This window comes from Crinia signifera, chromosome 19 (assembly GCF_055691185.1).
Source record: "Crinia signifera chromosome 19, ASM5569118v1, whole genome shotgun sequence".
Taxonomy (NCBI): domain Eukaryota; kingdom Metazoa; phylum Chordata; class Amphibia; order Anura; family Myobatrachidae; genus Crinia; species Crinia signifera.
The window spans coordinates 118410262-118426625 of NC_139226.1; the positions used below are offsets into that span (position 1 = coordinate 118410262).

The 16364-nt window shown below is 44.2% G+C and overlaps 1 protein-coding gene across 1 annotated transcript in view; it reads left to right on the plus strand.

Moving 5' to 3' along the window:
* LOC146042097 (G protein-activated inward rectifier potassium channel 4-like) overlaps window positions 1-16143 on the plus strand; it is a 31440-nt gene extending 15297 nt beyond the window's left edge. Inside the window, exon 3 of the mRNA XM_083162007.1 lies at window positions 15253-16143. Within this exon, the coding sequence (XP_083018133.1) occupies window positions 15253-15599 (347 nt within the window). The 3' untranslated portion in view covers window positions 15600-16143. The remainder of the gene's footprint in view (window positions 1-15252) is intronic.
* The last annotated feature ends 221 nt before the right edge of the window (window positions 16144-16364 follow it).

The following is a 16364-nucleotide window of genomic DNA, read 5'->3' on the forward strand; positions in this document are numbered from 1 at the left end:
GGAACAGCTCAAGGAACACTAGTGTGCCTAGGGCACAGTGGTTGAAAAACACTGCCTTAAATTCTTGCTTCCAAATGATGTCCCCTTTCTTTACCCAAAATGTGCCATGTGTCTCTTGTCAAATAAATCATTAATACAGTTTAAAGTTATTAGAAAACATCTTGAGATCTCTGACTGGTGCCAGAGTTCCGAGCATGTTAGAGCCACATGTTGGTTCTATTTCAAAAATTCATTTTGTTATGATGAAATGCATCAGGTTGCCAATATACATTACATACAGTTCAATATTCCTTTCCGGATATGGATCATAGGGTTGACAGTGTTGAAGTCAACCCCTTGACTTGCAACAGGTCTGCATAGGAAAAAAAAGGTCCACACTCACAAAAGCTTGAGATCTTTTTGGTGTCGATTTGTAGATTTGAGCACATGGACCACCAATAAATGTACTACTGTACATAACCTTGCATGGCAAGCTTCGCTCACCACCCTTCAGGCCAGGTGTCTTACTGCACTTGCCACACTTTTCCATTCCCAATCATAGTCCACGTGGATAGTAAGGTAGAAAAAAAGTTCTGATTTTTTTTTTTTTAAAGTAGCAAAAAACTTATGTCGATTTTTCCTCATGTGTCAATCACCTTGTCAAGCTTTAGTCGACCTATTGTCCACATTGACCTAATACCATAATGGTCAACCAATTGACTTTGGAGCTAATGCATGTCGTCTTAAAGTCCAGAAACCTTCCTTTTCCTATCTTAAGGCCCATACACACTGGGTGACTTTGAGAGGAAAGCAGCTCAGTTTTCTCGTTTGAACCGCCCAGTGTGTGCTATGGAAAGTCATCCACCACCAGGAACATCACTTGGACGGGTGAAAATAGCTGTGTGTTTTCACTGAGCACTTTTCAGCCCAGCGATTTTCCCCTTCATCGCTGTCCATAAACACTGTGAAAAATCGCCCAGTGTGTACGGACCTTTAGTTGGAACAAACTTGCCCAGATCTATCTTTACATTAAATTGTGGGCTTCAGGAAAGAATTGGGCAGGTTACCATTCTCTGACGCAGAACAGTCATGACTTGGGGAACTGTCAAGGAAGATTCTGGGGCTTATACTGTTTCTGTCAGATCTCTTGAACCTAGTATAGGACTGGTGTGAGTGTCGATAGTAACGATAATGATTGTGGCTGTGGATAGGAAAAACAGTGGCAAGAGTGGCATTAAGTTTACTTAGCAAACTCACATTAGTGGAAGGAAGCAAATCAGTCTTCCATGTCCTCACGCAAATGCAGCCACTCGGCTCAGAATTGTCCCCTGTGTGTAATAGCTGTGGAAAAGGATAATATGATTGTGTGAGGAGGTAGATGAAAAAGCCAAGTTATCTTGACTATTGTTGCAGATGATTAAGAATAGAGAGACTTGAACAAGGAAGAACATCGGGGTAAAGATTAGAGCATATCTATTAAGAGTACAAATGCCAGTCTTGTAGTGCAATTTCCGTTACCACACCAATATCACATGTGTCTTCATGAAGAACCAAAATTTATTATAGGAAAGGAAAACACATGTACACTTGAAAGTTTAATACTGGGTACCCGTGTTTTCAAATTCAGCAGCGATTCCCAGCCCCACCGCCTTGCAAATAGCGCTACAAGCTCACAGCCGCTGCTGCACGCCTCCAGCCGGAGGGACCCTCCTGCCTGCCACCAGCCACATTAAACCTGCTGCCCTTTGCACATACCTGTTGTCCGCCCCAGACCCTGCTGCCCATCCCCAGCCGCATGAACCATGCTGCAGGACCCACTGCCCGCCCCCCACTGCATAGACCCCGACGTTGCACATAGGTGTGTGCCAGCAGTGCTGCACCCCTGGCACACACCTACGGATCAGACCAACACATCAGGGGTGCTGAAAAGCACCCGCGACGTGTCACTGATGGGTCCGATCTGACAGATTGAACCTGCAGCAGGTTCAATCTGTAGGGTCCGACCTGATGCACTGGCTGCTCCCGATATGCAGGTCTATAATGGCCTATGTGTATAATTAACTGTACAGCTGACAGACTTGCTCTGCTCCGTCCAGGCTACAGTGTCCAGCAATGTCTTCTGCCAGTGGAGTGGTGGCTCTGTGCTCTTTCAGTGCAGTTGTTTTCATCAGGATGGGGGGGGGGATTACAGCTGCCAGAGGAGTGCTGGCTCTGTGCTCTTTCAGTGCAGTTGTTTTCAGGATGGAGGAGAAGTCCCAGTCTTTTGACACTCAAGGATTCTAGTATCAGCTCAGCCTTAAGCTCTGGCCAGCCAGCACAATACCTTGCTGATGTAAGCCCTCTGCGTAGGGTTGCCACCTCTCCCGGATTTCGGGGATTCTCCTGGATTTTGTGGCAACCCTCCAGGAGGTCTTTCCAGGGATCAATAATGCGTGAGGTGGCAACCAGGGGCGGATCCAGGATAAAATGACAGGGGGGCACCATTATAAAAGAAGGTTTAGGTGGGGGAGGGGCGTTGTTAGTGGTGCCAGTGTACATGCTAAGAGAACGGCAGAGAAAGGGTGGGAATGGGATTCAAAATAGGCCCTGACATATAAAGTGCGCAGGCCCACCATGGCGAAAAAAGTGAAGGATGTAGTTGTGCGCGCGCCGAAGGCATGCTCTGGAAAAGGGGGTGTGGCCACTCAACAGGGGGCGTGTCCTTGAGTGTAGTGTACAACAACTTCTACACATTATGCAACAAAATACTAGACCCCATTATACTTGCCCCTTACACATGATGCCAAATGGATTGAGACAAAATTCACATAATGCCACATGGATTGAGCCAAAATTCACACGCCATTATGTCCATTATGTATTATGCCAAACACCATAATGCCTATTAAAAATGATGCTACATAAGTGCTGCTTATCTACATGCTCATTGCCAAGTGTTCCATGCTCATTGTCAGAGGTTCCATGCTCGTTGCCATGTGGGATTACATGCTCATTGCCAAGGGGGAATACATGCTTGCGGTAAATGGGGGACAGCCGCCGCCAGGCAGAAGTGATAGCCGCTGACAGTGGCAGAGCCTGGCTGTATTCAGAGCACTGCAGGTCCTGGCTATTTGAAATAATACTCCTTTCACACCAGAAAATGCATTCCCAGGTTGGCTCCTTTTACACCAGCCTAGTCCCTGCATTTTCTGGTGTGAGGGGGAGAGAAAAATCACCCCTCCCCCCCTTTAACCAGTTATCTCATTTAACCGGCTATACTGTATCTTTGGAACCAACTAACCCATTTACATGAGACAAGTATCATATTGAAGAACTTTTGAATGGGCTTTGAATGATTTTGGTCCAGTGAAACTGAAACGTTTGGTTCCAGAGTAATCTGCCCTCAAAGAACATGAACAGCCATGAAATTACATTTCAAAAATAAAAAAATCGTTTTTCACGCAATATCTCTGAAACTGATTGACCGATATGGACCAGCCTGGTATAATATTGAAGGCCCAGCGATTTGGAATTGAATGAGATCAACCACAAGCTTCTGTGATGCCAGGGGGGGAACTGGCAGCCGTCGGAACTGGGTGGGGGTCGGAATTGACGGGTCCCATATTATCCTATGGGGAAAAAACGTTATAGCTTTGCCAGGCGATATCTCCGGTTCCCGGGGGGCTAGAGACACGAGGCTGGGCTCATTGGAAGCTACAAACTAAAATGACAGGGGGGCACGTGCCGGGGTACCCCCCTCCTGAATCCGCCACTGGTGGCAACCCTACCTCTCAGCCCAAGCAGCACTTCCCTCCATTCCCTTGGGGAGAGCTCCCCTCATCCGACTCCTCACACATAAATCACTCGGCCCCTCTGCTCAGAGACAGATGCCCCATAAATACACATATAATCACAAGCAGTTACATTAATGGGGTATTACATTTGGCCATGCTAAAACTGTTGCAGGGCATGCTGGGATGCGTAGTTCAAAAACAGCTGGAGGGCCAAAGGTTTTTCATCCCTGTCCTAGAAGATAATACATAAAATCGAATTGGTTGCCTATAGCAACATCCCATCTTAAATCAAACTCCTATCTTAATAAAAATACCCCTCAAAGAGATTGATTGGAGATATTGGTCTACTATATGTACAAGGACAGATTTAATGTCAATGATCATATCCCCATATATGGCCAGGATTAAGAAAGTTGTAAATATTCTAGTATCCTACCCTGTAAGTTAATTGATTTAACCCTTTGCGTGCCAAGTGAATTTGCTAAAATAGGTGTGAAAATTGCCAAGTAAACCTTTTTATTCATCATAATGACCTGTAATGTTTACCTTATAGGGAATATAATCCTTTTTTGCGCAACATTTTTAATTTGAACATATATAACAAATGTGAGCGACGCTGGCGTTTTTAGCAGATATTTTGAAGCGCAACGGAATCTTCTGCGCTATATAAGAAACTGTAAATAAATAAACATCTGTCACAGAGATGTTGGCACTCAAAGAGTTAATAAACTCAATTGTGATCCCTAAAATGTTAGCTGTAGGCCATAAGGCCCCCATACACCTGAAAGACATTGTACTCAATCATACAATTTTAAGGGATTGTATGATGGATTGTATGCAGATTGTGTGCAAATTGTGTGCACACAATCTTGCAACGTGCGGTCCCGCGGGTTGGAGGATTGTTCCTCTGATCAGACGTGCTGCATCATTTGATCAGTTGGGATTGGGAGAGCTGATTGCATGTGCTTTAAAGCACATGCAATTGGTCATTTGACAGCTCATACAACCGGCGTCATTTGAGTGGCAGTTTTCAGACAGGTTAGGTGCATACAATCGATGCACTATGGACTTCTGGGGAGTGGGCTCATGATTGTAAGCAGGTCTTTCAGATGTATGACCACGTGTCTGATAATAACCTTTTAAGTTATAATTTCTAACGTTTTCCTTATTGGCTAGTTTAACCTTGTCTTTGTTTTAAGCTCATTACTGTCCATATTTTATATTGTGATAAATTGTGCTCCATCTTTTGTTCAGTGAATTATACAATCAAAACTTGAGACTTTTATATAACATTATGAGCTGGTGAAGAGGCGCACCGTCTTACATGCATGCGTGTCCCCTTGTCTCGGCAGCGGGGAGAGGAATCCCTGCCCGTCTCCACTTCAGGGAGATGGGCAGGGTTAGGGGGTGGGGGAGCAGCGGGGAGTTGGCGGTAGGCTCCAATGGAATGGGGCACTCGAGCGTCTCATACGCACGTATCCCCTTTCGTCTGATGGTGGGTCCTGGTTACCCAGCCCTGTCCAAATGAGAGGTGCTATATCTGTACATTCTTTACCATTTTTTTCTTTTCTGCCACTTCATTCACTTGATTCCTGTAAAATTTCCTAATATTTCTTAGTATTAAAGATTCTCTCTTAAAACAATTCTCAGTAGCTGCCATACAGTAGCATTGTTACTGTATGCTTTCAGGTCAGAAATATTGGGCATTACAGTACCTCTGTTTGGAATATACCTGCCCCTTGCTAAAAAAAAGAGTTTGGCTCAGGTGTTGTAAACTGATGCAGGTGTCTTAGGGGTAAATTTACTGAGATGGGAGTTCTATTAAAGATTAAATGTTGACTTCCAGTTCCAGGCTCATGTGAAGCAGCTGCGGGTGTATGGAGTTCTTTGGGTGTAGAGTAAGGCGGCACCCCTAGACCACCATTACATTTTATCTGAGAACAGCCCAACACGGAAGGGGACACAGGGAGCGGGAGGAACCTCATGGAGAGATACTACTCTCCCATGCCGAGATTCCAAATCCGCCATTCCTCCGTCCAGGCGTGCAGCTGAAATCAAAGATGGCGGAAGACATATAGAGGCATCTGCCAGGCAGACACAGACAGATGACATGCTACCTATGCCTGCCCCAGCCTCCCCACAGGCCAGCTACTCAAAGACACTGGATTGCTTTACCCACCTGACTGACAGGGGCAATGATGCTACGGACACTGCTGCCTACCAGGACATGGTAAGGGCTATTAAAACCACCATAGCCCCCATGCCTAAAGAGCAATCTGCTGCCTTTCAACATAACTTTGCTGAATTGAAGAAGCATTTATCCCATCTGATCTTCAAAAATCAGTCTCATTGACAAACAAGATCGACGACCTTGAAAATCGGCCAAGCAGAAATAATCTGCGTCTGGTGGGGCTCCCAGAATCAGTGACGGATCCAGGGGCGTAACTATAGCACCGCAGCCCCCGCCACCGCGGGGGGCGCTGTGCATGTGGGGGCGCCGGGGGCTGCGGTGCTATAGTTACCCCCCCCAATCCCCCGCAGACTTACGTATCTCGCTGGTCCCGGCGGCTCCGTTCTTCTGATGAGGACCACCACAAAATGGCCGCCCCCATATAGCACACTGTTCTCTGCAACTGTCTGCTGTATGGGGGCGGCCATTTTGTGGTGGTCCTCAGCAGAAGAACGGAGCCGCCGGGACCAGCGCAGCGCGATAGGTAAGACTGCGGGGGAGGGGGTTAGCATAGGCAACGGGGCGGCCGGGGGTGCTTGACGGGGCGACGGCGGCGGGGGGTGGGTATGGGCGCCCCCCCTTACGGCGGGGGGGCGCCCAAAACGTAGCTACGCCACTGGACGGATCCAGCACTACATCACTTCATCAGGAACACCTTGCCTATCATACTGGGGGTAGAGACTGATTGCACCAATATGGTTACTGAAAGGGCCCATAGGTTGGGGCTTAAAAAAAGATGGAGTTAATACAAGGCCAAGAGTCACGATATTCAGATGCCTGAATTATTTACATAAGGAGATTCTATGGATGTCCTCGTGCAAACAGAAATCGATCCAGTGGGAGGGCCACAAACTGCATCTGTTTAAAGGTTACTCAGCAGAAGTAACTAGAGCAAGAAAAGTTTTCAGGATCTGCACTAAGCTAATTGCTGATAACTGCAAGATTGCATATTTGAGGGGGACACTTTTAAAGATTTTTCTACTACTGGAGACAACCGTGCTTACCTGAGGATGGGGTCCCCAAGTTCTACTAAGGATGACTTTCTACGCTCTGTTTAGACTTACTATTATCACTGCAGTCTTAACTAACTTTGTCAGTATTTTCTCTGCCATAATATGGTAAAACACTGCTCGTCAAGATGAACATTTTTTCTACAGATGAATGTTTTAAGATTGCTATTACCTGATTATATGTTTATATGATATATTTCTTGCTATTATTCCTCCATATTGGGATGATGTGTTTCTTTACATGCTATATTATTTTTCAACCACTAGGGGTGCCGACCCATTCTCATAGCTTGGGAGGTATTGTTTTCTGAATTTACTCCCACAGGGGAGCTTTATACGGAAGTTCTAATGTTAGCACTGAAGTGTGGTGGGGGAGGAGTCACCTTTTGTTTTTGGCTCCCTCTCTGTTTTTTTGTTCTATATCATGTTTAGGGTTCAATGGGGGGGGGGGGGGGGTGTATTTTTTTTCATTAGGGGGGGATATGGGCGGAGAGTTCTCTCATTCGGTTAGCAGGGTTTCCAGGAATGTATCTATTTGGTTACTGTTATATCAGCCAATATGTCTCAGTTGAAGATATGTTCATGGAATGTGGGAGGGGTTAATTCCCCCATTAAACGCAAAAAACTATTGTTATACCTCAAACAACAGAAAGCTGATATAGCCTTACTTCAGGAAATGCATCATACTGATAATGAACATGTTGAATTGGATATGTTGGGATATACTGTTGCAGCATATGCGTCCTGTTCTTCCAAAGCTAGGGGAGTAGCAATCTTGGTTAGGTCTTCTCTAGCCGATAAGTGCTCCCTACTGTATGCAGACCTGGCAGGGTGTTTTGTGATAGATGAGATCTCTGTGCTTCAAGAATCTTTTTTTTTTTGCAATGTTTATGCCCCTAACGTTTCTTCTAAAAAAAATTCTACAGATTGCTAAACAAACTGTATCTGTATGTTGATTTCCAGCTGTTGGTTGGAGGAGACTTTCATTTCATGGCATTGCCATCTATAGATATGTACTCCACCCCTGCACACCGCCCCCCACATCAGGCTGTGGACATTAAATACTTTTCAGATTAGCTTCAATTGATAGACTGCTGGCAGGTGCTACACCCAACGGGTCAAGATTACACTTGTCTCTGCGGCCCATGGCACTTTGTCAAGTATAGACTACTTGACCCCTTCGAAGTTGGATCTCACTGGCAATGGAGGTTTCCATCCTGTTTATCTACATCTACTAAATTTAGGCAGGCCTTGGAGGCTAAGTGGGTAGACTATTCAAGTACCAATGAAGAACAAGCCACTGACCCTTTGTTGCATTGGCAAGCGGCTAAGGCTTGAGAGGAGAGGTGATTGCCGTTAGCAAATATAAAAAGGAGCGTTCATCCGATATCTTGGTAGCTCAGACCTCTTATGCAGTTTATAAGGTGGCACCATCTCAGGCTGCAAAAGTTGATTATCTGCAAGCTAAATCCCACTTTGATTCCCTTATAGACTTCCAAACTACCAGATATATCCCCAATGCATTTGACATTTTATAGACATGTCAACAAAAATGGTCGCTTGCTGTCCAGTTTAATTCGGAGCTCAAGACCTTTGGCCGTGGTGGCCTCTTTAAGGACATCAGGCGGTGACAGAAAACATGGGGGAGCAGATATTCTTGATAATTTTAGAACGTTTTATGGAGATTTATACTCACAAGGGCCGATTGATGCTGATCTGATCTAATGGGATTCCATTAGTATACCACAAATTTCTGACTCAGCTCGTAATGTTACCCATAACAGTTGAAGAAGTCTCTCAGATGATCAAAAAGTTGAAACCGCTAAAGGTCCCTGGGCCGAATGGGTTTTCAGAGGAATTCTACAAAATTTTAGTAGAAAAGACTAGAAGTCCCCTCGCAGAGGTATTTAATAATTTATTAAAAAGGATCTCCACTACCTTTGTACTTTCACTCTGTGGTTGTTAAGGTGTTACCAAAACCTAGTCGTTACATGGGGGATCCAGGGTCATATAGATTTGTATCCCTTCTTAACAGTGATTACAAGCTTTTGTCTGAGAGACTTTCATTTATTTTACTAACAGTGGTTTCTGTTGATCAAACGGTTTTATTTTTGGTCTCCACTCTGTGGTAAATGTGCATAATGTTTTGGCAGTGGTCCAGCAGATGGGTGGTTCCAGAGGGATGCAGTCAATATGCCGGCAGTTGGAATCCCGGCGGTCGAAATACCGACGCCGGAATCCCGACCGCCGCAATGCCGGCACTTTGTCCCTCTATGGATGTCCACGACATTATATTCACGGAACTTTCATATTGTATACAGATGATACCTAATAGACTGTCCAAGTTGGTTGTGTAAAGGGTTACTGGGGCCTTTTTTGGGGTTTCTATGGTTGAGTAAAAAACCCCGTATTTCAAGGTTTAAATCATACTCTAGGACAGCAGAGGGAGGTCACATTTGGTGGCTTTCACTCACTCGGTTTTCTTGAGGTATATAATAGACTGGCTACAAGGTACTGACAATTATACCCACAAATCCCTAGATTCTGAATTATTCCCTACATTTTCCACTGCTGCGTTGTTACATGTCCCCAAGGCGTATTTAACTTTTTTAGCCATGCATGATATATTGTTCACGGATATGTACTCTATTTTGCTTTGATTTAATAAAAAAACTGGGTCGAAGAAACAACATGATGCGTTATGCCATGTTTTGGGGTAATCCCAATTTTTTACCTGGCGTATCTACTTCAAATTACCTCAAGCTAAAGGTATTTCAGCTATAAGGATGTATTTGTCCCGGGTGGGGGTCTGCTATCTTTTCAGAATTTAGGGGCAGATTTATTAAGCTCAGTGAAGTGATAAAGTGTCTGTTTTTTATCACCGGCCAATCAGCTCCTAACTGCAAAGTCACAGGCTTGGTTTGAAAAATTAAAGGTAGGAGCTGATTGGCCGGTGATAAAAACCAGACACTTTATCACTTCACCGAGCTTAATAAATCTACCCCTCAGTCTCTAAGTATTCTATTAGTAATAGAGACTTTTTTCTGTACAGTATCTACAAGTCAGGCATTATTTACAAAACCATGCCTCCTGCTATGTTAAAGAAGGGTGTCCGGGATCCGCTGAATAATATTTTTTGGTACTTGTTTCCTAGCTCGGTGCCCATCTTGTTGATTGTGTGCCTTAAGTTTAAGGCACTTAAGGCATACAATCAATGCGATGGACCCGATTTTGTGTCAATCACCAGCTAATTTGCCGGTACGCGTCCTCCGACCTTTTCATACCCCTACTATCCACGTCGGCGTGGAGTTGATTTTATATAGTGTGGCGAGCGCAGCGAGCCACCGAGCCTGAAGCGTGGCAAGCGCAGTGAGCCCCGCAAGGGGACGCGGATACCTGTGAAGTCCGCAAAGGGTCGCGGATAACGCTTCGGGCTCGGTGGCTCACTGCGCTCGCCACACTATGTAAAATCAACTCCCCGCCGATGTAGATAGTAGGGGTATGAAAAGGTCGGAGGACGCGTACCGCCGCCCCTCGCGGGCTCGCTGCGCTCGCCACACTTCGGGTTGGCGTCAATAGTGGGGTGGCGTTAACAATGGTGGGGCATTTGAAACATGAGGGGGGGTTTGGTATTAAAATGTGGGGTTTGGGGGCTTTTTACATTGAACTCAATGTAAAATCGGGTCTCAGGGACCATTTTACATTGATTCCAATGCAAAAATCGCGTTGATCGCATCGCATGCAATTTGGTTGGCAAGCGATCGACCCGATTTTTCCGACCCGATGGATACAATCAAAATCGGTGGCGCCGTGCTAGGAAACAAGTACCTATTTTTTTGCTTAGTTCCATTGGCCCCTATAGAATTCACTAAATGTATGCAAATCTGCGCCCTGTAGATTCTGATACTTTCTGGTCGAAGGTTGCGGCCCTCTGATGTACCATCTGTTGTCTCTCAAGATATCTTAACCAAACATTTAGACGAAACAATGAAACCCTCCATTCCGCAATGCTACAAGAGGTGCACTTGAAAACCCTACCCTGGGCAAATATTTCATAGGTGCAACGTAAATACTTTGTGCCTGGGGAAACAGGCTTATGTTTGAAACGCAGAAGTACCTACTCGTCATTTTATCATAGCATGTGGGATCGTGGTAAAGTGATAAAATTTGAGATATGGTGATATGGTTTATCAATGGTATTTGTAATTTGCACTTGATAAAAGACCCAATAAATATTCTTTTTGCTAACTTCTCCACCTGGAAACTGAGAGGCCGTAACATGGAACTGGTCCCCTTTTTGACCATGGTAGTTACGGTGGCCAAGAAGATTCTGTTGCAGTCCTGGACCTCATCCTCACCACCGTTCTTTTCTTCAGTTAAGTTGGAACTAACAAAGCTGCTTTACTTTTACCGGCGTGCAACTTTGCCTGATATTGAGAACAGGGTTAAACGTTTTCATAGGAAATGGAGTGTTTATATTGATTTACTGAACACTGATACTAAGACACATGACTTCAAAAGTTTTGAGGGCACTACTTGGGTATTTACTTTGTTCATTAACTTGAGATATCCTGGAATGACTTTCTACGGAGAGGGTGGGGGGAGGGTGTTAAGGGGTTTACTTATGTTGAATGTTTTTGTGGGCTATTTTTCTGTGTCTTTGTTCTTTTATTATCTATTGATATATGATTTCATTTTGAAAATTGTAATTTGTGGACTGTGCTAGATCCGGGTTTGAAATAGTTTCTTACACCGATATATGTCGTGGGACAAACATTTTGTCCGTATATTTGTATGGCTGCAATTACTTAATAAAATTGTGTTCAAATAAAAAAAAGATTAACAATCAATCAGATTCTACTTCTTATTTATTTACCATCTTCTAGAAGATAATAGACAGACTCTGATTGGTTGCTATGGGCAATATCTCATCTTCAATAGAACACTCATCTTAGTAAATGTACCCCTTCAAATGAATTTCCACTGAAATGGAATGCAGTTTCTTGCCTGACATGTTCGGTTTGGAAAGATATATAGGAATTGATGTATACGGTATGTCACTATTCTCTTTTAAGTAGTGTCTATCTGCAAGACCTTTCTGATTTTTTGGACTGGTGCATGCATATTTAAAGGATATTTAGATTTTTTTGTTGTTGTAATTCCTAGTTCCTAGTAATTGCTGCAGATTTTTAGTTTTGAGGATATTTAAATATATTTTGTATGCGGTGGGTCTTCACCTGTATGGCTCATCTCCTACAGTGTAAACTTTGTAGTGCGCCCACCATGGCTGCCTCATCTGGTGCACTTGTGGATGGGATGAAAAATACATGGACCTGAGTATACATTGAAATCACCCATCTTGGGTAATTTCTTTTATGGGTAATCTATTCCATCCAGGGTAATCCTACGCAGAGTCCCTAAAATGGATGCCGCACCTGGTACCTTGTCAGGGTGGAGTACACAACTCATGGAAGATATTATCCAAAATGCTGTACCACTCCTGCGTTATGCTTACTGTGTGCTCAAGGGTTTCTTTTGTCTGTGACTTGTCTGTTACTGTACCACCAACATCCTCTGTATTACGTGCATTGTTTTTTAATGTCTGTAAAGCAACTTGAGTCCTGTTGGAGAAAGTGTGCTATATAAATGAAACTTACTTACTTTAAAAATATACTCCAGACACATGCAGATAAAGTCCTGAGGGCGAGATGTAATAAGCCTTGAAAAGTGATATAAAAGAGAGTGATAAACCACCAACCAATCAGCTTCTAACTGCCATATTTAAAACACAATCTGTGACAGTTAGATCCTATTTGGCTGGCAGTTTATCACTCTTCATTTTATCACTTTTCACGTTTAGCACATCTGGCCCTAAGTCTGCATAAACTGCGCAAACGGTGATTTTTTTCCTGGGCTTGACCTGAGTTTGTAATTTCTTTATTGGGTTTTCCTTATTATGACAGATGACTGAACACTTTCTTTTTTACTCAATTCTGTGAGTGATCCAGAAGTATTAATGGGATTCAAGAACAGAGACATATTTTAATAATTTGGTTATTGCTACAGTATATCCAGGTACTTTCAATGTCCACATAGTATAGTAGAAATTTAAGGTAATGCTTGGATATTTTTTATACTTCTAAAGACAGGTTTTAAAAAAAAAAATGAAGCTGTGTTATGGAGATGTTCAGGAGCATGTATAAGTAGAGGCAGCCATGTTGAAGGCTCAGAGACCCACTGTGCATGTGTCCTATTGGTTATTGTCGGGTGACACATATCAGAATTGCAAGTTCATTGTTCATTCCTGAGCCATGACTAGGTGCAAGGGGGGGGGGGGGAGATGATGCCGGTTGGCCTGTCGATGTCAGAGACTGTGTTGAGACTGTGTTGAAAGATGCAGTTCCAATGGCACCAAAGATCCCAATTACCACCTTAGCAACCATAGGGTTGATCTAATGTCCAATGGATGTGGCTGTTATCTGTTTAATAATGCATCTTCATGTAGACATCCATGGATTTGCACTATTGGTTGGTGGTTGTCATACACCTAGACATGTCCACTTTACCTTTTCTGGGACAAATAATGTAGAAAAACTTGAGACCTCTGACATGTGCTGGAAACAATCACGGTCTGGAGTGGTTTGTTACAATTGTTATACAATGTGTCATCAAACATTCTTTTCTCTGTAGTACTACACTGAGTACTTGTTTCCTAGCACGGCCACACCGATTTACATCGGGGTGGTCGTGTCGGAAAAATCGGGTCGATCGCATCGCATGCGATTTGGTCGCATGCGATGCGATCGACGCGACCGACCCGATTTTCGACCCGATTTTTTGATTGAATGAAATGTAAATCGGGTCCCTGGGACCCGATTTTACATTGGATTCAATGTAAAATATTCCCTAGACCCCCAAATTTAACGACGTAAACCCCACCCCACGATAGACACCAACCCGAAGCGTGGCGAGCGCAGCGAGCCCGCGAGGGGCGGCCGTGCGCGTCCTCCGACCTTTTCATTCCCCTACTATCCACTAGGGCGTGGAGTGAGAATAGAATAGTGTGGCGAGCGCAGCGAGCCACCGAGCCCAAAGGGTGGCGAGCACAGCAAGCCCCGCGAGGGGACGCGGATACCTGTGAAGCCCGCGAAGGGACGCGTTTACCTGTGAAGGTATCCGCGTCCCCTCGCGGGGCTCGCTGCGCTCGCCACGCTTCGGGCTCGGTGGCTCGCTGCGCTCGCCACACTATTCTATTCTCACTCCACGCCCTAGTGGATAGTAGGGGAATGAAAAGGTCGGAGGACGCGCACCGCCGCCCCTCGCGGGCTCGCTGCGCTCGCCACGCTTCGGGTTGGCGTCTATCGTGGGGTGACGACGGGGACATCTATAATGTGAAATGGGTCATATTGGCCCATTTCACATTTTTCAACTTTTTTTTAAAGGTGAGATGGACTTAATCAAGTCCATCTCATCTTGTGCCATTATAATGGCACAAGACCGACGCGATCCTCACGATTTCAATGTTAAAAAATATTTTAACATTGAAGCCTATGGGGAAATCGGGGGCATCGCGTCGGTCGCGTCGGGACCAATGTTAATGGTCCCGACCGACGCGATGCCCCCGATTTTGTACCTTTGCCGGCAAAATGGACCTGATTTCAAAGGAAATCGGGTCCATCGTGTGGATCGTGTACCTTAACTTAAAGGTACACGATCCATAAGATTGTGGCCGTGCTAGGAAACAAGTACCCTACACTGTCCTATATTACGACATTCAATACAGACTAGTAAAATAGCCAAAAAATAACTAGTAGAAATGAAGTATAAATTCTTACCTCAGTGTGACTATGGAAAGTCAGGACACATAAGGGTCAAATGTAGTTAGCTTTGGTAGGAAGAGGGAATTGCAAGTCATCCCCAAATATAATACTCCAAAAAGGAATGTTAAAACTTCCAGCTTTTTCTGCAGAGAATCTCTGACCAGTAACTCATCCCCTTCTGTTCTACAGGTCCATATCCCACTTCTAACACCATGTAATTGTGGATCACGCAGGTTACAATAATAATTTGTTCACAATGCATGGAATAGCAACCGTATGTTATACTGAAGCTTGTTTTCTACACATAATATCACATTCTGGTTGCTATGGACAACAGCACACCATTTCTCTTTGCACCATGCTATTAAATAAGCCTTAGAATGTGATCAGACTATAAAATATATGTGACAAGTTTTTAAAATATTTCACATTCAATACAGGTATGACATGTCAAGCCAAGACTTCCTACACAGAGGATGAAATACTGTGGGGTCACCGGTTTGAGCCCTGCATGACTCTGGAGAAAGGAGCTTTCCGTGTGGACTACACCCACTTTGATAAGACTTTCGATGTGCAGACACCCTGGGGAAGCGCAAAGGAGATGCATGAACTAAAAGAGAATGAGCAGAACGATAATTCCACCCTCAGCCTCTACTGGGACAATATGTTTCCGACTTCTGTCCCTGAACACACAGGATCCATATATACTTGTGCGGAGAACCAGAACAACGTGGAATTTCCCACTATTCCTGAAAGAGAGACTGAGAGCAATGATCTTGATGTTTGATAGAATATTTCCTTAGTTGCCAATGTTTTATTGACCGCAGGAGACATTTTTATAATGCTTAGCATACATGGCCAGATTACATGCCTGTCAGACCAAGAAACATTTAATCTGATAGCTTGACACCCATCAGATATACACTGATAGCTATAGCACAGTATATGGTCACACAGGGGGACATTTGCTAAGATGGGAGTTCTATTTCACATTGCTCACCAATTAGAATCTACTTACTGTATTTATTTAGCACATTTCTAAAAGATAATAGATAGTATCTGATTGGTTGCTCATAGTAACATCCCATCTGAAATAGAACTATCTTAGTAAATTTCCTCCACAAGATCTGGAAAACATTTCCCCATTCCTCCAATGTGAAGGAACTAGGGAAAGGTCTATTGGTCAGCCATGGCAGTGCAGTTTACGGAACCTTGCATCAACCCACATGCTGGATGACTCAGCTTATCCATTTTCGGATTATCCATGCTCATACATACTACAAATATGTGGGCAATGTGCCAATATTAGGCATATTACGCAGAGAAATGTATAACGCACAGATTCTCAAACTCGGACCTCAGGACCCCACACGGTGCATGTTTTGCAGATCTCCTCACAGAATCACAAGTGAAATAATTAGCTCCACCTGTGGATCTTTTAAAATGTGTCAATGAGTAATGAGTGCACCTGCCTGGTGACCTGGAAAACGTAAACTGTGTGGGGTCCTGAGGACCGGGTTTGAGAACCCCTGGTATACTTTATGCCCAGCAT